Genomic DNA, 24088 nt, shown 5'->3' on the forward strand with positions numbered 1-24088 from the left:
GACCTCCATTCATTCTGCACTCGTCCTGTGAGCGCCCTCATATGGAGCCAGAGTGGAACTGCAACCAGTTCAGAAGCCGGAAGTTTACTGAGAGTGGAAGTTCTCCCCTTATTAGACATTCTCTGCTATAATGTTGACTTTCCTCAATGCATGCTGTAATTTATTCAGTGTTTTATGCAAAATATGGTGTAAAATAACAAAAGCACTGCTTGGCTCTACGCAAGGCTGGATTAGTACCCCCAGGGGCCCCTGGGCACTGATGATCATGGGCCCCCTCCCCTACCTGAAAACCACACCCTCCAAAGGAACACACACACAGGTGGCCCACCAGGTGTGGGATTTAACATGCCAATCACTATTGGTCAAAAGCTGAATGACTAGTTCAAAAGACAATGATACAAAATCAATTTTTCTGAAAAGTAGGGCTGCACGATTTGGGGAAAATGTCATATTGTGATTATTGAGGTCAATATTGCGATTGTGATATAGTAAACAAATGGTTTCATGAGTTAACTTGCTTATTTCTCAAGTAAAATGCACACACAGATTAGTGATAATGCTGAAATGTGTAGCCTATTTCTCAACTCAAACTAGAAACAACAACTAAATGCACTGTGTTTTCAAATAAAAATAAAAAATAAAAAAATTGTTATTTGTCTCAATAATACAAGAGTTAAAAATAAATGTCATATTGAGCTGTGCCTGTCTAACAGGTAGACCTTGGACATATAGGCCTACCGAAATTGAATAAAGTTATCAAACTGCACTGCATAAATTATAAATTAAATATAGACTAATCCTTATTATAGCAACAACAACAAAAAAAACCTTTAGTCAACAGCAGTGAGTCATTTTCTCTTTTCTTTTTGTTCTTTGATTAACTTTACTGACAGAAAGCTTTATTGGCTGCTGTCTCTTTAAGACAAGCACCTCATTCTCTTCACGTTCATCATAAGACAGCTCTTATTTTATGAAGATACTCGACAAAACGGACATTTTGGCATAATTGTGTGTGTTATTGTAAATTCAAGCACGAAAGATAACTGTATTCTGGCGTGTTGTCTGTGTGCACGATACTGGCGCGCGCGCGTCTTTCTGTTTCTGTGTGTGTGTGTGTGTGTCTGTGTGTGTGTGTGTGTGTGTGTGTGTGTGTGTGTGTCTGTGTGTGTGTGTGTGTGTGTGTGTGTGTGTGTCTGTGTGTGTGTGTGTGTGTGTCTGTGTGTGTGTGTGTGTGTGTGTGTGTGTGTGTGTGTGTGTGTGTGTGTGTGTGTGTGTGTGTGTGTGTGTGTCTGTGTGTGTGTGTGTGTGTCTGTGTGTGTGTGTGTGTGTGTGTGTGTCTGTGTGTGTGTGTGTGTGTGTGTGTGTGTGTGTGTGTGTGTGTGTCTGTGTGTGTGTGTGTGTGTGTGTGTGTGTGTGTGTGTGTGTGTGTCTGTGTGTGTGTGTCTGTGTGTGTGTGTGTGTGTGTGTCTGTGTGTGTGTGTGTGTGTGTGTGTGTGTGTGTGTGTGTGTGTCTGTGTCTGTGTGTGTGTCTGTGTGTGTGTGTGTGTGTGTGTGTGTGTGTGTGTGTGTGTGTGTCTGTGTGTGTGTGTGTCTGTGTGTGTGTGTGTGTGTGTGTGTCTGTGTGTGTGTGTGTGTGTGTGTGTGTGTGTGTGTGTGTGTGTGTGTGTGTGTGTGTGTGTGTGTGTGTGTCTGTGTGTGTGTGTGTGTGTGTGTGTGTGTGTGTGTGTGTGTGTGTGTGTGTGTGTGTGTGTCTGTGTGTGTGTGTGTGTGTGTGTGTGTGTGTGTGTGTGTCTGTGTCTGTGTGTCTGTGTCTGTGTGTGTGTGTGTGTGTGTGTGTGTGTGTGTCACAGTCACACTTTTGTCTTGTCGCACATGAATTGTTTAAAAGCATTTGCATGAATAAGAGATCATATAATGTAATATACACTTTTTAAAAATTCTGATTGGATAATTATCCAGATCGAGGCCAAGCCTTGTGTATATTATTTTTATGTAGCAGCGTACGTGGCAAAAAAAAAAAAAAAAAAAAAAAACTCAGATCACGGAGGGCCCCTCTCTGCGCAAGGGCCCAGATTGCCCATATGGTAGACCCTGGCTCTACGTCCTCTTGACATAATGCTAAAATAGGAATATTCAAATAATGCTAACGACTGTCCCACATGATGATGTGTCTGATCATTTCCTTATGAGCATGAACACACTAAAGTGCACGTGGACCAATATTATATTATACTTACAGTTATTATACAGCAGCACAGGCTGGAAATATACAACTGCAATCATTTGCATATGGCATTTTAGTGCTGAGTCTGAAGAAGTGTGAAACAATTATTCAAAGAAAAAGATAAATGCTAAAGGTTGAAGTTAAAATCCCTATGAAATATTAAAATCCCCCTTCAGACGTTCTCCACCTGCAATGTACAGCTGTACAAAATAATATTTTATATACATCAAAAAGTGATTGTTTTGAACAAGTATTAACTTTTATATTTTACAGTGTCCTTGTTACATGTAGTTACTGTTGTAATAACTATAAATTATGCATAATAACATGCAACTAACCCGAAACCAAACCCTAATCCTAATCCGATAGAAGTATATGTAGTTAATTATTATTACACAATACTTAAATTCATAATTACACTGTAACACTGACAGCTTAAAATAAAGTGTTACCAGATAAAGTGTAACCCAAAACACTTATGACTTATTTTCAGACTAAATATTTCTCTGTATGGGAATAATGAACAGAACATCAGTCGATTATCTATTCAAACTATACGTAGAGTATAACATGTTCCAGAGTGTGAAGCGGGTGAAATAATGACAGTCTTTTGAGGTTAGAGGCAAAAAATATCTAGAACAATTCAAACTAATGATTGGAATACACTTCAAAAATCTCTGAAGCTTGAATCCATTGTCCCGTTATCCACCTTCAAATTACTATTAGCGAATCTATTAACTGACCATTGCACAAGCTAACCCGATTCACACTTTGGCCATTAATACATTTATTTGTACATTCTAATCTATCATGGCTGTCTCTGTTTTTGTTTTGTTTCGATGTTTTTGCATATTCCCCATCCAGCAATGGTCACTTGCTATTTTGCAATTTTGCCACCTTTCATATTGTTCTAAGCATAGCACTTTGTACCTGACAACAGTACATCCTTATTAGACCTTTACATCTATTCCCTCCATTGATTGTATGGGACAGAGCAACGCCACTTTATCTATCAATCATTTACCTCCATATATTGACACTTTTTGCACTATTTGTATAAATTTGTAAATGTTCGATCTGCTGACCTGCATACTGCATTCCTACGCTTATTGTGTACTTCTTTGTCTTGTAATTATATGTGTAACTTTATGTTCTTTTGTACCTCGACGCTTCTATCTTGGCTAGGTCGCCATTGTAAATGAGAAAGTGTTCTCAATGTGCTCACCTGGTTAAATAAAGGTTAAAAAATATATAAACACAAACGATGAAGTGCAATTTCAGACCCAGACAATGACCTGGTGTAGAGTCACCTTCCCCGATCCGAACCAGTCGTCACTCGGGAACCAGTCCACGAGCTTGTGTGTGTCAGTGTGTGTCTGTGTGACCCTGTGTGTGTCTGTGTGACCCTGTGTGTGTCTGTGTGACCCTGTGTGTGTCTGTGTGACCCTTTGTGTGTCAGTGTGTGTCTGTGTGACCCTGTGTGTGTCTGTGTGTGTCAGTGTGACCCTGTGTGTGTCTGTGTGTGTCAGTGTGTGTCTGTGTGACCCTGTGTGTGTCTGTGTGACCCTGTGTGTGTCAGTGTGTGTCAGTGTGTGTCTGTGTGACCCTGTGTGTGTCTGTGTGACCCTGTGTGTGTCTGTGTGTGTCAGTGTGTGTCTGTGTGACCCTGTGTGTGTCAGTGTGTGTCTGTGTGACCCTGTGTGTGTCTGTGTGACCCTGTGTGTGTCAGTGTGTGTCTGTGTGACCCTGTGTGTGTCTGTGTGACCCTGTGTGTGTCTGTGTGTGTCAGTGTGTGTCTGTGTGTGTCAGTGTGTGTCTGTGTGACCCTGTGTGTGTCAGTGTGTGTCTGTGTGACCCTGTGTGTGTCTGTGTGACCCTGTGTGTGTCTGTGTGTGTCAGTGTGTGTCTGTGTGTGTCAGTGTGTGTCTGTGTGACCCTGTGTGTGTCAGTGTGTGTCTGTGTGACCCTGTGTGTGTCTGTGTGACCCTGTGTGTGTCTGTGTGACCCTGTGTGTGTCTGTGTGACCCTGTGTGTGTCTCGACCCATTTCTCAGCCCACGAGGCTCTCGCTGCCCCATATATGAGGACCTGCTTGTAGACCACGGCCTGATTATTACGTTTGTGTGGTTATTTTCAGCCTGACGTCCAGTTTGGACACTGTAAACATGAGAGATGATGTCAGACGAGAAGTTCTGGAAGGGTCAGTGATGTGTGTTGTTCATCTGTCAGACAGTAAAGCAAACGATGAATGTCTCGCATGAGGCCCATCGGTCACGTCGAGCCGAAGACACACATCTAAAGTCTAATCTCTGCCCTGAATGTTCTCGATGTAGTTCTTCCATGTTTGAAGTCTCAGTGTGTTTCAATCAGCCAGGTCATAAAGTTTCATCTGGATCAGAAATATAAATCCATATTTTGCTATCCAGGATCATGTAATCCATCTCACAGTTGTGCGGCATCAAGCTCAACACTACAGCTATTGACTTATTTAGGGATGCACCGATATTACAATTTCCGCCGATACCGATAACCGATAATTCTTTATATTTGAAAGCCGATAACCGACATTATTGGTCGATAAATCCAAATCCAAATTTTTATGTAATATTTGAGAGCCTGATTACAAAAACACAAGTCTCACCATTTAAAGCCACGACCCAAACACACATTTATAATGTTCTCATGATAATCTTATGTAGCCGATATGACAGCGTTTGCACTGTATTTTCATTTTTTAAAGTGATTCCAATCATATTTCAAGCAATTCATAATCATCATGTTGAACAGTGGCATCTGAAGCGTCTCAGCTGAAGGAAATAATACACTATCAATCAGCTTTAATATATCAGCCAAACCTTCTTATCAAGCCGATAATGATAACATCAAATGAACATAAATCGGCTGATGCTGATATGGTGGCTGATATATCGTGCATTCTCTACATTTATTGATTTTAGCATTGCAAACAAACACAGCTTTGTCAAATGTTTAGTTAGTAAAGTGTGTTTGAGGTGCTGACGCAGTGATGTTCAGAGGTTTTGACAGTAAGTGTGTCTGAAGTGTACTTCGCCTTGCCAGTTAGAGAGAAAAACAGACAGTTTTCCCATTACATCTCACACCCCTAAACCTTCCCTTTTCCCTTAATCCGTATGGAAATATCAACACTCGACACGAAGAGCGCTCAGGAAAGCCTTCAAGTGTAGGGGCTTTTTAATTTGTCCATGTACATGCAGAAGCCAAGCACGAGCTGAAAATGAATTAATTAATTACGCAAATAAAAATGTAAAACGTCCCAAATCCAACGGCACATTTGAATGTTAAAGAGATTACGAGGTGGAACATCCTGACAGAGAGCACGTTTCCTATTAGCGTGTGGATTTGTGAATGAGGTGATTAAAGCTCCGACAGAAAAACCTCAGGATGTGTATTTCCATTTCCTCTGGCTCTCGTCATCTTTACTCTCGTTCAGGGACGTACAGTACACACGTCTATAAACCCCGATGGAGACTCAGCTGAAGTCTCTCAGGTGATAGTAGGAAAAAGCAGAGCGAACAAAACACTTATTCACTCGATTCCCTGGAACATCTGAAGGTCAGTTCAGGATGTTTACTCGTCATTGAACTGTAGTTGTACACTATTGTATCCGGATGTTTGTATTTCATAAAATATCACAGCAACACAAACACACTTTTCTAGCAGAATATCTGACGAAAAGAAACTTGTGAGGTTTGAAACGCTAAAACTTAATTGAAAAAAGTGTCACTTTGTGTTTGTGAATGTGCTAAAGTACACGTGTGTTTCCTCTGCTTCATCACTACACGCTTTCATGCATTTACTAATTAGAGCGAGTGAGATTTAATCAGATGAAATATATTCAAATATATTCTGATTAACTGACATGAATATAGTTTTATAGAGGAACGTTTGGCTGATGTTTCTCTGGATGATTTGGCATTTCCAGGCCTGGATGGAAACTGTGGACTTTGAGGTAAAATCCGCAAAATGTATTTAAATGAAGATTAGAGTACTGCACTGTTATTGGCAGCGGAGAGCATCATCATATTTCATCATCAAACACAAAAGGTGGATGATGTGTAGACGTTGATGAATGATGACAGACGGCGACAGACACTTTGTTTGGTTTTGTCGGATGTGTTTCAGAGCTTGTTTTCGCTGATTGAACATCCTAAATCTGCATTAGAGGTGACATTCTATATCTATGGGAATATATTATATACTGTAATGTATTCCTGTGATCAAAGCTGAATGTTCAGCATCATTACTCCAGTCTTCAGTGTCACATGATCCTTCAGAAATCATTCTAATATGATGATTAATGCTTAACCCTCATCCTAATCTCGGGTCATTTTGACGCAAAACTCTTTTTTTTATTTTTTATTAAAAGAATGTAGTGTTAATCAGAGGGGTCCAAGACCCCAGGACTTTTGTCGCACTTGAACCACGAATACACCACGTTTTGTGGTTGAAATTTCAAAAGGTAACAAATCCTTTTTTTTGACCCCCTTAGGAATGAATGGAATGTGAGGAATACTTCAGTACAAAAAAAAACAAAACTTAAAAATGCTCAAAATTCTAACTAAAAATGCTAAAACTTTACCAAAAAAATGTGTATCTGATGCATATTGAAGAGAAATGACTTTAGGACCCAGAGGAACAGCTCATTTACTCCATATAGAGATATAAGGCCATATAGACTCATGAAATATCATGTTATATTAGTTGTTTTCACAAGAGGTCAGCAAAGACAACAATGTAAGATATTTTGAGCTGAATTAAAAGTGTTATGCATGAAATTGTGATTTATTTTGAATTTAAGTTGAAAGAATGTAAGGAATGTGCTTAAATTACTATTTATTTATTATTTAGTGATCAAATCTAGTAATTTAAAGGTAAATCAAATAAAACATAAAAAATCTCCCAAAAAATTACTTTAAAAAAAGAAAAAGAAAATATCAAAAGGAAATAAAATAAGCATTCTGGCAAAAAAAAAGAAGTATCATTTTATGGCTTCAGGTCATTTTGACCAGCGAGGGAAAGATGTGTTAGTGCGAGACGTTTATTATTATTATTATCAATGTTGAAAACAGTTGTGCTGCTTCATATTTTTGTGGAAACATCAGAGGAGATGATGGTGTTCAGTATAAACTATATAACTGGTATAATGGAGTTGTGAGTATAAGCTCACCTGTACCATCCGTCTGTAGACGTGCATGAAGAACCTGAAGTGAGAAGTCTCGAGACACAGAGCCGATGCCGTTCGCCTGCAGGACACTCAACGCTTCTAGTGGAAACTCCAACAACATCCGGTCAGCGAGAATCACCACACACTCACCAGGGTCTGGAGAACACACACACACACACACACACACACAGACATTCAGCACTTTTATTTTAGAGATGACCTATTATGCCAAATCAACAGGTTTTCCTGCTGGAATGTTGATTATTCTCCTCATATTCTCCATTGTTGCGGCTCCTCTCTTCCCAGTCTGTCAGTAACGCTCTGTTTACTTCCTGACTCTATGAAGCCCCTCCTTCTGAAAAGCACACTGTGCTCTGATTGGTCGGCTGGAGCAGTGTGTTGTGATTGGTTGAGCGCTTCGAGTGTGTTTGGGAAATGCCCTGCTCCTTACCATAACCGCCAGTTTAACACACTACTAACTAACTCAACCAGGCCCCGCCCCTTTATTCTGCGTATGAATTATTATAATGAGGAATATTGTGACGTGTTCGTTCCCAGAAGAAACTCAAGACTACAATGGAGGCGTTTCAGGAGTTCAGGAACACTGACACTGATATAGAGAAGAGCTGGAGCTTCTTCATGATCACACAGCAACATTACACACTGGAGGAAGATGAACATGTAAAATCGAATTATAGGTCTTCTGAAGTTCCATGAATTATGCATAAGATGGTTCAGTTAGCTTCAGTGAGCTTTATATTTACTTTATTTATTGTGAGCTTTACATTGCATGTGGGGATTTTTTATTGGTGCTTATTTTACAGCTAAAGATGGACTTGATCTCAGACTGATCAATATTTCAGCCCTTAAAAGCTCCTCAGATGTCATATTCAATCTCCATATCAAACATCTTCTGATGTGCACATATCAATACAAACTCGTGCCGATACGCTCTCCTGAGAAACATTTTCCGACAGTGTTAGTAACAGCCGCTGAACACATGGAGAAAGCTAGTAGAGACATTTATCTAGTTTTAAGCTAGTCTAGCATTTATCTGATCAAAAATACAGTAAAATAGTGAAATATTATTGTAATGTAAATCATCTGTTTTCTATGTGAATATATAGTAAAGTGTAATTTATTCCTGTGATCAAAGCTGAATGTTCAGCATCATTACTCCAGTCTTCAGTGTCACATGATCCTTCACAAATCACTCTAATATGATGATTTGATGCTCAAGAAACATTTATGATTATTATCAATGTTGAAGGCAGTTAATGCTAATGCTAATCTCCATTCTAGACGTGTTCTGTCTGTCCAGGGTGTCGTACCCGGCAGAGGTTTCTCAGTGGTTTTCTCCTCCTTGTCTTTGGCTCGGGCCGATGTGGAGATGGAGACGGACGGGGAACGAACACTGATAAGACAGAAGAGGAAATTAGAGAAAGATGAGGGCAGATCATCATATAGTTCACACAGGACGCTTCAAATGGAACAGAAATGAACAGAAGGCACATTTATACGTGCAATAACTCGTTACCAAAGTCAAATATGATTTTCCCGCCCCCAGATTCATGAGATTATGAATGTGAGTGTGTTTTAGTACCTAAAGCATGAAAAGTCAAACTGTGAGAGAACAGGGTGCAGGTATTTCTCCATTTCCTCGAGCAGTGCTTTAAAACACTCGTCCAGCTCTCCAGCTTTCCCTTCCTGTATAAACAGAGCGAAAGAATACATTTTTCCATATTGAAAGATGCTTTTCATGTTTTGTTTCCTCATTAAAGCTCGTGAACGGAGTCTCACGTGTGTCTGTGCTCTCAGATGTTTGAACTCTTCCAGGTGTGTGTGGAGCTTCAGTAGAGATGATCTCTGAACACAGGCCTTGACCAATCTAGAGCAGATCAGACCACCTATAGAACACACACACACACACACACACACACACACACACACACACACACACACACACACACACACGTACGTCAGCGCTCTCTAGCATCTCCACCTCACCAAACCTGGGCAAAACACACTGCCTGATAATGCAAACAACTGTAGAAAGCATGCACATAAAAAACACTAATTAAACTCACAACCAAATTATATATATATATTAGTGGTGGGCCGTTATCGGCGTTAACGTGCTGCGTTAACGCGAGACTCTTATCGCGCGATAAAAAAAATATCGCCGTTAATCTATTCTCCAAGTTGGGTTGGGAGATGGCTCTATACTACACAAGCTATGATGACGCAATCTACCCGCGGCCGCGAGGTAAACCCGGCTGCAACGCATATTCGTCGTCATCTTAAGTAAACACGGCTGAAAGTGAAAGCTGGTGAGAAAGATCGGTGCAACATCCATTATTTGGACTTGGTTCGGGTTTAAGCCGTCAGACGAGCAGCAGCAAACTAAATACAGAGTGTGTGGGGTAACAGTTCGGTAAGTTAACACACGACTAATCCGTTCGACTACCTCAAATTCAAAACGAAACATGATATCACTGAATACCAGCGCGCGCGTATTATTCCCATTCCAATATATCTTAGTGGTGTAGCACATAATCTCGATTTTAAGAATCGTTGTTGTGTTTCTTTTTAACTGAAAAGACATCAGTTAGACAATATTCTAATTTTAAATTTGGGGTTTCATAAGCTCCAAGCCATAATAAACATTAGACCTACTTAAGTCTCTGCAGCTAGTGTACTTAAATTTTATTTATCTGCAAAATTATGTTGTATACTTACAGTTTTGCACAATATATGTTCTCAAAACTACATACACCCTTTAAAAAAAAAATACATTTAGCAGTTGTTTAGCATGGGTCTGTGTAATCTGTTCTGAAATGGTTTTATTATAATATACTGTATATCGTTATCGCAAGAGGCTGCAATGTATATCACAATATCGATTTTAGGCCATATCGCCCATCCCTAATTGATAGCCTATAGTAGTTGATAATAACATAGGCCTACCTAATGTTGCCTACGGACGGTAACAGTACAGTAGTAACCTTTTACAGTCTATGAGTAGAACAGCTTTCTCAAGCAGTTTGTGATGCATTTTGGAAACAGGAGATGAGCCCCTGGTCTAATGCGCCACCTGGCTTGAGAAACCCGTTCTCAAAGACTTACTTTTATAGTCATTATTTGGGTAGCACACATATTCTGAATGCCTTCGGCAGAATTCAAATGAGCCATTTTAATCTAGATTAATCTAGATTAATTTCTAAATTAATCTAGATTAATCTAGATTAAAAAAATTAATCTATGCCCACCTCTAATATATATATATATATATACTAGCACTCAAAAGTTTGGGGTCAGAAGACTTTTTTACAGATATTAATACTTTAATTAATCAATGATGCAGTAAATTGATCAAAAGTGACAGTAAAGTCATTTATAATGTTACAAAAGATTCTATTTCAAATAAATGCTGTTCATTTCAACTTTCTATTCATCAAATAATCATGAAAAATTAAATGTATCACAGTTTCCACAAAAATCTGAACTGTTTTCAACACTGATAATAATCATAAATGTTTCTTGATCATCAAATCATCATATTAGAATGATTTCTGAAGGATCTCATTTTATTCATGCAAAATTGAATTTATTAACCTTTAATATTATTATTAGTATTAGTATTGGTTACACTTTATTTGAAGGTGCTCTTGTTACAGTGTAATTATATACGTAAATAAGTATCGAGTAATATTAATAAACAACATGAACTTTCTATATAATCAGGCTACGGTGCATCATTTACTTTTATAACTATAGTAAATACATGTGAGATACGCAACAGGGACACTGTAAATGTATTACTCATAACTAAGCCTGTGTCTGCAATGAAAATAGGGAAAATGTAAAAAAACAAAGTAAAAGTGAGCTGGACGGTTACCTGTCACACTCTTTCCTTTCTGAGTCTCAGTGGCTTTAACCCTCTCGTAGAACCCGCCGTACAGCACAGAGCTACACCATCACACAACACACACCAGTTCATAGAGTTAAACAGAATAGAAAAGAGAAATGAAGAACAGAGCAGTGTAAAATGCAGTTAAACTAAACAAAATAGAAAAGAGTAAAATACAACAGAGCAGAGTAGAACAGAGAATAGAATACAGTAAAACAGAACAGAATAAAATACAGTAGAATAGAATAGAGTGTAGAGCATGGTGTTTGATTTGGTTTGTAATGTGACTACAGTCTTTACAGCTGGAATTACCGGTAAATATGTTTCAAATTCAATTTAGTTGAAGCTGCTTTGAAACAGTTTGTAAAGCATAGATCTAAACGCACATTTCCATAATAGAATAGAATGTGTCCTCCCACCTGTCCTCTGAGTGCTGGAGCAGCAGGATCCGGAAGTTAGGAGGCATTTCTCCCAGAATCCTCAGGTGGTTTGGGTTGATGGTCAGGTGACTGAAGGCCTGAAAGAGCGATGAGACACATGAAGCGTGAATCCTGATCAGATCACAGTCTAAACTCAAACACTTCTACTCAATTCATCTCTGTATGTGTTTCTCCGGTTTCTCCGGATGAATCGCTTCTGATTGAATTAGTTTCATCATTTGTAATCATAAAGTCTAAGTCTGCTAAAAGAATAAATGAATATGAATATGAGCAGCCTAAAGGACTTTAAAGGAGCGACACACTAGACGTACTGTATCAGCATATGGAAATATCGCAGAAATATATATATATATATAAAAATTTTTTTTAAAAGATTTCACAAATAAGTTTATTAATTTAAGTAAAACTTAAAAAAAGTCAACTGTAAAACTGTATTATGTACAGTAAAGTTCTGGCAACCACAGCTGCTGTTTTTACTGTACATTTCACTTTTTTATATTGCATGTATTGCAAACTTGAACTACACAGCCAAAAATGACATGCATATACACAAAAATGACATGCATATATGCACAAAATGACATGCATATGCACAAAATGACATGCATATACACAAAAATGACATGCATATGCACAAAAATGACATGCATATACACAAAAATGACAAGCATATGCACAAAATGACATGCATATGCACAAAAATGACATGCATATGCACAAAAATGACATGCATATACACAAAATGACATGCATATGCACAACACGACATGCATATATACAAAAATGACATGCATATGCACAACATGACATGCATATGCACAAAAATGACATGCATATGCACAAAAATGACATGCATATACACAAAATGACATGCATATGCACAAAAATGACATGCATATGCACAACATGACATGCATATATACAAAAATGACATGCATACATACACAAAAATGACATGCATATGCAAAAAATGGCATGCATATACACAAAAATGACATGCATATACACAAAAATGACATGCATATGCACAACGTGACATGCATATACACACATGACATGCATATACACAAAAATGACATGCATATGCACAAAAATGACATGCATATGCACAAAAATGACATGCATATACACAAAATGACATGCATATGCACAAAAAACGACATGCATATGCACAAAATGACATGCATATACACAAAAATGACATGCATATGCACAAAAATGACATGCATATACACAAAAATGACATGCATATACACAAAAATGACATGCATATACACAAAATGACATGCATATACACAAAAATGACATGCATATACACAAAAATGACATGCATATACACAAAAATGACATGCATATACACAAAATGACATGCATATACACAAAAATGACATGCATATACACAAAAATGACATGCATATACACAAAAATGACATGCATATACAAAAAAATGACATGCATATACAAAAAAATGACATGCATATACACAAAAATGACATGCATATGCACACAAATGACATGCATATACAAAAAAATGACATGCATATAAAAAAAATGACATGCATATGCACAAAAATGACATGCATATACAAAAAAATGACATGCATATACACAAAAATGAAATGCATAAACACAAAATGACATGCATACTATGCTGAAGGACCACATGTAGTGTGAACGGCTCATGACAGGGTGAGTGCATTAACATGAACAGGCTGTCAGTGAGTACCTTAGACAGACGGCCGAGCTCTCGACTCACTGCTGTCAGCACACCGTCAGGTCTGTGACCCTGTGAAGACAGCAGCTTCTCCCGCAGGTTCATCAGCACACACACCTGAGACTCACTGACACCAGAGCAGATCGAGAGCAGGACGGAGCACATCTCAGCACAGCACACACCGCTCTGAGATCAGAGCAATATTCATCAGCACACACACACTCACACATCACACACAAACACTAAAGCATTCAAATGACTGCGTGATGACAGAGTGAGTTATGAACACACACCTGCAGTAGAGCGAGGAACTGTCCGCTGGCGCCGAGGTCAAACTGACCGTGACACTCCAGCAGATCTGAGCACACAGGAGGAAGAAGATGAGGAAGGTCGTGATGAAGACTCAGACTCACAGACTGACTGAGAGTTTCACTGGCCTGAGCCAACAGCCGCTGCGCTGTCCTCTGCTTGCTCTGATAACACACACACACACACACACTTTTTAATATTGCAAACTTATACACAGCCAAAAATGGCATGCATATGCACAAAAATAACATGAATGTGTGTGTGTGTGTGTGTTTGTGTTTGATGGCTAGGTTAGTGTAAGGGGACAGAATATACAGTTTGTACAGTATAAAAACCATTGTCTATGGAGGTCCTCACAAGTATAGCTAAACAAACATATGTGTGTGTGTGTGTGTGTGTGTGTGTGTGTGTGTGTGTGTGTGTGTGTGTGTTTGAGTGTGTGAGTGTGTGTGTGCACATGTACCTGCAGCTCTGCACTTTTGCCTGCACATCGTTGTGTGTGTGTGTGAGTGTGTGTGTGTGAGTGTGTGAGTGTGTGTGTATGAGTGTGTGAGCGTGTGTGTGTGTGTGTGTGTGTGTGTATGTGTGAGCGTGTGTGTGAGTGTGTGTGTGTGTGTGTGTGTGTGTGTGTGTGTGAGTGTGTGTGTGTGTGTGTGTGTGTGTGAGAGCATGTGTGTGTGCGTGTGAGTGTGTGTGTGAGTGTGTGTGTGTGTGTGTGTTTGAGTGTGTACATGTACCTGCAGCTCTGCACTTTTGCCTGCACATCGTCTCTTCTCAGTTTCTGTCTTCAGTTGTTCCTCTTCATTATAGTCCTGGTTTTCCCGTCTCTCTGTCCCGTCCTCATCCTGGTGGAACAGCTCATATTGAGTCCATGTCAATCAATGACAGTCTGGAGAAAAGCGTCTTCAAGAGGGTGTATTAATGCCGAGCGAACAGGTGGAGAAGAATGAAAATCTATACTGACTGACAGAAAGCTTATTTTCCTCTCAGACCCTCTTAACTACACGATGTGAATATATAATGATGCTGCTGGTGGGAGACTGTCATTTTCAAGGACAAATGACAAAAACGATTTTTTTTATCATTATAACAAGGTTTCCATCGATGTTTAATGATCTTTTTTCGACCTTTCTAGTCATTCACTCACTGCTTAACCACCATAGCTTAACGCATCGTTGTAGAAACTAACCAGCCAGTCACGACTGTTTCCCAAAACCGGTCAGTCGTTAAAACCACATTATTTCAACAATATAGGGCTGTCGAGCTGTAGTTCCAGTCACATAAACTGTGTTTCAGGGAAAAGCCTCATCATTCAACTATGATGCGTTTGGGAAACACAGCCCTGATCAATTAGTAAAGCAATTAAGCGGATTCATTGACCAAAAAATGCCTTAAAACAGCAAATCATGCACAAATTGGACATGTAAAAATTAAACAAAAATGTAAAAAATACACTAACTATTGTGAAATATTATTGTAATGTAAATCAGCTGTTTTCTATGTGAATATACAGTAAGTGTAATTACTGAATTTTCAGCATCATTACTCCAGTCTTCAGTGTCACATGATCCTTCACAAATCACTCTAATATGATGATTTGATGCTCAAGAAACATTTATGATTATTATCAAATACTATTTTTGTTGAAACTGTGATCCATTTTATTTGTCAGGATTCAAACAGCATTTATTTTATTTAAAGGATGTATCAGTGATTTCAGGCCCAAACATAAATGATCACATTCATCTAATCTTTCCTAACGATCCGCTGGCTGCCCGCCCCATAAGCATGGCGTCAAAACACCGCGTCTCTGTAGGAAGCCTAGGCTCTGAGATCTGCACACAAAAACAATTGGTTTCACCAACCACTCAAAACCAAAACAAATAGAGTTCCAACCAATCACCGACAGGAGGTGGGTGTTGTGAGGTTTTGCGCTCGTGCACGGCTGCACGCGAAGTCGGAGCTGAAGAAGAAGCCAGCGTCTATCAACGAACAAGAGAAATTGAACATGGCTGAGTCAATCCCCAAGAGGAGGAGGAGGATTAGGGTGAGGGAATACCATCGTGTTTATTCCAAGACACGAATAGTTACCGGGAAGGCTTTCGAAAGGTGGAGAGAACTTAAAGAACTGAACATTTTTAAATCGGACGACGAGGTTTCACTGTTTCTTCTGGACAGGTGAGTGGCTGCTAGTGCTGACTTGTTTGGATGTGAACTGTGTGTGAAAATATCCTTCTTGAAAAAATATGAAATGCGCGTGCATGATCGTTATTTTCATGATGCACGAAACGGGAGGGAGGGAGGGAGGGGGAGCTAACTTGGTTTGTTTGGGATCTCACTTCAAACACAAACAGAAGTGACGTCACCCTAGCCTGGTAATCCCAAACTCTGCTACTTCGCTTTGCTTCGTAGACAGAGTCTGAAGTTTAAAATCATTGGTTACCCGTAAGCCAATCACATAACGTTTGGTTATGACGTGTGTTATGCGCTGGCTCAGCCGCATCGAACTTCCACTGTAAACACATGTATGATGCGAAAACAAAACCATCGAGCGAAATACCGTAGTGAACATGGCTGTGAACGACTTTTGCAGATTATGTGAAGTAAATCTACGCATCCACGGTACAATCAGCGTCTATACGTCACGGCTCTCAGCCTGCCCTCTGTTCGTTGATTGGCCGGCTGTTTTGAGGCCGGAGGAAAACTAGGAGATAGGTCGCTATCTCAGACTGAGTACAGAAGCGAACTGAAATTTAGTGGAAGTACGAAGTCTGATGTAGTCAAGCTAACGTCGCCCACAATCGCAGATACAACCTTTAGGGCCCTATTTTAACGATCTGAAACGTAAGTGTCAAGCGCAAAGCACAAGTAACTTTGTGGGCGGGTCTCGGCGCTGTTGCTATTTTCCCCGCGGGATAAATGACTCTTGCGCCAGGCGCAAATCTAAAATGGGTTGGTCTGAAGTAGCTTCATTACTCATAGGTGTGGTTTGGGCGTAACGTGAAATAAACCAATCAGAGCGTCATCTCACATTCCCTTTAAGAGCAGACGCGCTTTTTCCATAGCGGATTGCTATTGTAACGGCGGATTTGCCAGACGCACGCCAGGAGCGGTTCACAGCCGAGGAGACCGACGCTCTCGTCACGGCCGTAAAAGAGAGAAGTTACATTGAAATGGAGAAACCCACCCAAATTAACTTCGGTTAAACAGGCGTATGATAATTTGGGTAAATGTGTAAGCTAGATGTATGCTTTTATAATAAATCGTCTATCTATCTATCTATCTATCTATCTATCTATCTATCTATCTATCTATCTATCTATCTATCTATCTATCTATCGTAATAATGTATGATTTGCAAAAATGAAAACTGCCGCTTCTGTGTAGATGAGAGAATCAAAGTGTATGCGCGTTGTGCACATGCTACATTGATTATGGCCAAGCATGCGCCCTTAAAATAGCATATGAATAACATGCGCAACCCGCCACTGACTTTAAACTATTTTTTCCTGGTTAGTGGCGCAATTGTTTTCTAAACCTGCAAAATAGCATGAAGGAACGTTTGCGCCGGAACACGCCTCCTCTTTGTGCTGAACCGCCCCCGGGAGCGCAAGTGTATTTCCTAACTTACCGACGTGCTTCTGTGGAGGGAAAACTTGCGCTGGGTGCAAGATAGGGCCCCATATGTATTTATACTGTCACTTTCTATCAATTTAAAGGATCCTTGCAAAATAGAAGTAACAAATGACTTCCACTTTTCATCATATGCATTATATGAGAGTGTGTAATATTATAAAATATTGTAGAGTAGTGCATAACTAGAAAACATGGAATTTCCATGACATTTAAAGGGCATTTTAAGCAGTCGGTGTGTGTGTGTGTGTGTGTGTGTGTGTGTGTGTGTACCGTGATGGGCTTGTCCCACAGTGTGCACGGGTACAGCGGGTCTCTCTGCTGGGCTAGTATTCTCAGACACCTTCCCAGCATGCCGAGGGAACGAGCCCTGGTCTCCACACAGTCCAGCGAGAGCGAACAGACAGATGAGAGGAGTGTCAGAGCGTCCTGAGCCAGAGAGAGTCCCACAGCAGACCAGTCCTGAGAACACACACACACACACACACACACACACACACACACACACACACAGGACAAGTGTGAAAACCCACATGCAGATAAACCAGATGACAGTTCTGGGGAAAAGATTTCAGATCTAGGTGATCTAGTATGCATCGCATACGCCCCCCGATCAATGCCATAAAAACACAGTTTCTTCATCAGACTTACTGATAGTTCATCGCGTTTTGAGTATGGCACGCTTCTCCAGTAAAGACGCCCTTCAGATGATTCTGGACAGCGAGGAAGTTGTTTCCTCAGAGGAAGATTGTAACTCAGACTACAAACGGCAGCATTTTGAAGAGCGAATTCCGCCGAGGACACAATTTCGGAGTAAGTTTTACTTAAAAGTCTTTTGTCTTTTATTTTTCGTGTTCGCATTTATGAGGAAAAAACAATATTACGTGACAGTTCTCCATTATGGACGCGAGCGCTCTGAAAGCCACTAAAAGACTTTCAAACTTTCACAGAGACCTCAAAACAGAAACTACAAATCCTTTCTTTAAAACGAATTTCGTTTTGTATCAATTGTATCTTAATTTTAATAATTTTTTCATTAACAAATTTCCTGGATTTAAAGTAAATATAGGCTAGCAATCACAAATAAGGTGCTTGAACTGGAGATCATCATTAACCAGACCGTAGCCTACTCGCCTCACATGTCTAAAAAATGTGAAATATATTTACAGAAAGCTGGTTCTAAACAAAACCATCCAAAACAAAAAACTATGTAGCCTAATAAATGTGCATTTCTCCGGTGCGTTCACTAGCCTACTGCGAAGATCGCGAGTCAATAGCCTATCGTCAACTTCATCTTTGCCAGAAGTTAAATTTAAATTGCGTGTGTGAATGAATGATGATGTTTTAGCAAACTGTATTGCTATACTGAGGAAAGGAAAATTCGACTGAAATATGTTGAAATAAAATGTAGGCTATTTGTATAAGCAACGTATTAAACTGCAAATTAACAATATGCCCTAATATTTCATGAAAACAACGTTACAGTCAGGCGAAATATGAAAGACAACATCTTGTTGACTAGATTTGGGTACAGTTTTTACTGTAGAATATACTGCCACGTCAAATAAGCTTTTGTTTAGCAATTTCTATATCTATTTTTGTCAAAAATAAAGTCATCAACTAAGATGTTAGCTGTTCCAATGTTGACTATATTCAAACTAATGAATACATAGATAAAATGTAGGCCTATAATCATTTTTTTTTACAAAGAAAGAGTACACTTGAAATATTGTTGAAATTGTAATTATTGTTGTAATTGTAACCTTTTTAATAAAATAGCAAAACATATTTACAAGATAGATGTAAGCAAAATCTTAAATGGTCAATATAAGTCTTCTTCTAAATATATATTTTGTCCTTGCATTGTGGCTCAGTCAGTTTCACACCTGAGTGAATGGCTAATTATGCAGAGTGGGTGGGACATTGTATTCTAAGGTGTAAACCACTCCTTGTTCACGCCCCCCTCGCATATTGGCTTTCCAAGCAAAACCTGTTTTACATCAATTTAAATCAATGTATGGTTTTATGTGAACGATAAAGCAAGACTATTTTCACATAATTTTGAAGAAAAAACTCTAGGCGAGGACATCCATTAGTCAAAAGTCTTATTGACACATATTTACTATGTGTTTTGTGGCCTTATTTCAGAAATGTTAGTTTTTAGTTTTTTCAATAACCACGCATAAACATTATTCTCTCAAAAATGAAAACATGTACATGCACGTGGCTCACATATTATTGTAGTCCTGTTTGTGCTATATAGAGTGAATTTACACCTTTGCCATTAATATGTTTATATGCAACTGAAAAAAGCACAAATGTCAGGGCATGTCAGAACATCTCAAGGGCCCCAAAAACAGCCCAGACCCCAGAGGGTTAATTTGATGAAAGGCAAGTACAAACTTTCACAGGAAAAATCTAAAAGTCAGCTCCAAAAACTTCCAAAAAGAAAATCCAAAAAGTCCACAAAGTAAATCCAGAAGGGATACAGAGATGTTCTCGAGAGTCAACACAAGAGAAGAGGAATAGTTCCAGCAGGAAGATCTCAAAACTTCACAAAGAAAGAAGATCCAAAATATTCAAAAAGCAAATGTCAAGAAAACAAAACACAGGAACCTTTCCAGGAACACACAGTAGATTTTAAAGCAGTCAACAAGCAGAGCAAGAGCATGAGCTCGACGTGATCATGGCACGAGAAACAGTGAGCGAAGCACTCATGAGAAGAGTGAGTGAAGACAGGACTAGTTTACCATGGAGAGGTGGAGTACAGTGAGTATTACCAGAGCTTCTCAGTGATTTTAGTCTCGTTCAAACCCCGTTCAAACCCCCCGCACGGGATCAGCGAAGCCTGTGATTTTACTCGAATTTACTGACGTATCTCCTGGATATGATGTCAATAGGCTATTTCTTGGAAATGTCTTGTTATTATAGGTCTGGCTGTATGATATATCATAAACAGAGGAATGCTCCTCACTGCATGCTGATATACATGTCATCTCCATCTAATAACTCTTTGTGTGTTTGCTCTTCTGATGGTGTTTCTCTTTCTGCAAACTGTATAGTTGTGTGGTGTATAGCGATATGACCCAGCACACAAAACACTATCAAAACACTTCATTATTCACGAAAGATGGATAAAAAAGCACACAGGAAACAAAAACCTTGAAAAAATTATAAACGACTCGCCAGATCACAGAGAAGCGACTCACACGGGACTAAGATCATCACGTGACCTCAGTGTTCAGCTAAATATGGGCGGTCATTTGCGGGGGAATTTTTACTTTACAAATTACAGACATGGGCGATTCGCACGGGATTAAGATCACAGACGACCTCCGCAATTATTACACATGACTAGAGGTCACCAGGTCATACTCATCCCGTGAGAATAGGGCTCATGTCAGTAAAGATTATGGGGAATTTTACCTTCTGGATAATATAGACCAGTTGAAAAATGTAATTAAATATTCCGTCATTTCCTGTTTAGAAGTAGTTTCCACACAGCATTCACATCAGAAAACGTCTTCCATTTAAGGATTATGGAGGCCACTGTGCTCTTAAGTGCAGCAGACATTTTTTTGTAACCTTGGCCAGATCTGTGCCTTGCCACAATTCTGTCTCTGAGCTCTTCAGGCAGTTCCTTTGACCTCATGATTCTCATTTGCTCTGACATGCACTGTGAGCTGTAAGGTCTTATATAGACAGGTGTGTGGCTTTCCTAATCAAGTCCAATCAGTATAATCAAACACAGCTGGACTCAAATGAAGGTGTAGAACCATCTCAAGGATGATCAGAAGAAATGGACAGCACCTGAGTTAAATATATGAGTGTCACAGCAAAGGGTCTGAATACTTAGGACCATGTGATATTTCAGTTTTTCTTTTTTAATAAATGTGCAAAAATGTCAACAATTCTGTGTTTTTCTGTCAATATGGGGTGCTGTGTGTACAATAATGAGAAAAAAAATGAACTTAAATGATTTTAGCAAATGGCTGCCATATAACAAAGAGTGAAAAATTTAAGGGGGTCTGAATACTTTCCGTACCCACTGTATATATAAATATAGGTTATATGTGTTTGTGCACGTGATATCAGGAAGCAGCGTAACACACACACGAGGACAGGAGTGACGGCGGTGTGTAAATCGAGTTACTCTCACACTTCTGCTAGTGTTACTGAGATCTCCTATCCAGTGCGAACTGGCCATTAATATTACAGACGTTACACCCTCTCTCTCTCACACACACACACACACAAACACACTCACCCTCTCATGTTCAGTGAGATCAGCGCTGATGAAGTCCTCCACTGCTCTCTCCACTGAGCACTTCCTGTCCCGGCTGATGGACTTCCTGTTCTCCTCGGCACACTGGAGGTCCAGCATGAACAGGGTCAGATCAGCCAGAGCCAGTCTCAGACACACACACACACGCACCGCAGGGAGGTTACGCCAGCCGGACTGCAGGAGACACACACACACACACACACACACACACACATGAGAACATCACAACTTCATTCTGATCTGCATCAGTGTGGATGTCTGACACTGAACCAACATTGTGTGGGCATTTCCTCAGAGGCCGCGGAGGCATGGTTCTGGACTCGTGTTTTGTTTTCTTCTTACTTATTTAAATCCAGATCATTGATTTCATATTGATCATCATATTATACAGTATATATATATATTGATAATCATTGCCTTATATATATATATATTTTGATGAACATTACCGAAACAAGCAAACATTTACATACTTGATGAATCATTCAAATACAGAACATGATCACACTACTTGAAATGTCTTATGTAACTGAAATAATTAGTTTGCGATCTTTATCTGTGAGCGTGCACAAGCATGGAAACCAAACTCAGTAAAAGTGCATCTGATTTGTTTCCCACAAACACTTTTGCCAGAGCAATCCCGCTGTAAATCTGTGTTAGAAGAGCGAACGCTGAACGAGTTATGAATTATTCATCAGGGTCAAAGACGGAGGAAATGGAGGATGAAAACAGGAAGTGACCCGGTCTTACAGGAACGACCGGTTCACAGATGAGTTACGTGACCAAACACACTTCTTTTGTTCATTTACTTCTTCAATCTTAAAGTCCCCCTGTGATGAAAATCCAGTGTTTAATGTAGTTTATGTGTCTATGTGGTGTTTTTAATGTGCTTTAAGACAAACCCTGTGTAGATTCATAAGTCGACAGCATTGCTGAGTATTTCCTCCTTAAAACTGCAGTGAACCAAAGACAGTCTCAAAAACACGCTTTGAAATCGCTGGTGTTTCTGACGTCACAAACTACCTTGTAACCAATCAGATCAACGTGTGATCGTCAACCAGTGGATCTCTGAGCTGAGTGAGTGAGTGGAGGCGGGGCTCATTTGCATATTCATAGAACCACGCATACTAAATGAGGCAAGGGTATCGAGTTACAGTCAAGATATTTTAAGACACGAAAAATGCTTAAATGTGTCATTTTGGTGATCAAAGATGAGTTTTAGGGATACAATGATTGACTACAGGGAGACTTTAAGAAAATCTCAGATGTGTCACAGGTCAGTGCATTCAGTTTTAAAGTGACAATAGCCTCATTTACCTCCTGTTTCCTATGTTAATAAAGTTAATCAAACAACTAAAGAACAAAAGAAAAAGTGACATTTAATTTGTATCTTTGTTCTCTTGTATTAATTTGTGCTTAATTTTTTTTTAATTTGGTCTTGTTTTATTATTGACTGTTTACTTGTCTTTAAGTTTGAACTTTATATTAGTCAAGCTAGTATTCAGTTTTGCTGTGATCTTAAACTTATATAGAGAATTGATTCTATATCTTTCTATATTTCACTTGAACAATGTTGAAGATTTTCCCAATGTTTTTTTCCCGAGTTTTTTTTACAGTAATAAAAATAAAGTGCAATGGTTTGTTTTATTCTAGTGATCATCAAAATGGAGATTATTTCCTGTTCTTCAAACCAATGGCAGGTTTTGTCTCATGCATCACTGAGACATATTTCTCGAAGGCCTCTTTATGGGAAAGCCAGACGTTCTCAGTGTAATATATGTGAGTGAACAGAGACGTGTGTGCTGGATGGACTGTGTTCGGGGCGGCAGCACCATCTGCTGTAGGAGAGACTCATGGAGGAATAAACCTCCATCAGACGCTGGTATTAAAGCCAGCACAGGTGTTAAATCAGGAGCAAACGACATGTGTTCTGGTTTATGCATGATCCCACAGAAGGATCCAGAATGCATGCCTGCAAACAAGCAGCGGTTCAGTTTGCATTTGTGATTTAAAGGGACAAAACAGTAATTCTGTCATCATTACTCGCCCTCGTGTCGTCCAACCTGATGTTCGTTCTTCTGTGGAACACAAAAGGAAGTCTAGATGAAATCTGCTTTAAGGTGTTTCAGGGCCCTTTGAAAATATGCTTTATTTTCCCCCAAATGCCTTTGATTTTTCTTTTCCTTTAAAATTTTTCTAGATTCCTGTTTTTTTTTTTTTTTACCTCCAATTCAATGTTACATTAAATGCAAGTAATCAACTGATCAATAAATAATAGAAATCATCAAACCAATACAATGTAACAACAATTTATTTTTTCAAAAATTGTATTTAATTTTTCCAAAATTCTGTGATTTTCCTTTTAGTTGTT

General features: G+C 39.2%; 1 protein-coding gene across 1 annotated transcript in view; it reads right to left on the minus strand.

The window, feature by feature from the left end:
* The window catches only part of cfap46 (cilia and flagella associated protein 46), a 120051-nt gene that overhangs the window by 12543 nt on the left and 83420 nt on the right, over positions 1-24088 (minus strand). The window contains exons 40-50 of the mRNA XM_082153249.1: positions 21700-21891; positions 17706-17894; positions 14537-14644; positions 13784-13963; positions 13503-13676; positions 11756-11853; positions 11325-11395; positions 9227-9333; positions 9030-9133; positions 8758-8840; positions 7430-7582 (exon numbers count right to left, since the gene is read on the minus strand). Coding sequence (XP_082009375.1) covers positions 7430-7582; positions 8758-8840; positions 9030-9133; positions 9227-9333; positions 11325-11395; positions 11756-11853; positions 13503-13676; positions 13784-13963; positions 14537-14644; positions 17706-17894; positions 21700-21891 — 1459 coding nt within the window. The remainder of the gene's footprint in view (positions 1-7429; positions 7583-8757; positions 8841-9029; positions 9134-9226; positions 9334-11324; positions 11396-11755; positions 11854-13502; positions 13677-13783; positions 13964-14536; positions 14645-17705; positions 17895-21699; positions 21892-24088) is intronic.

This window comes from Leuciscus leuciscus (assembly GCF_965113295.1).
Source record: "Leuciscus leuciscus genome assembly, chromosome: 22".
Lineage (NCBI taxonomy): Eukaryota > Metazoa > Chordata > Actinopteri > Cypriniformes > Leuciscidae > Leuciscus > Leuciscus leuciscus.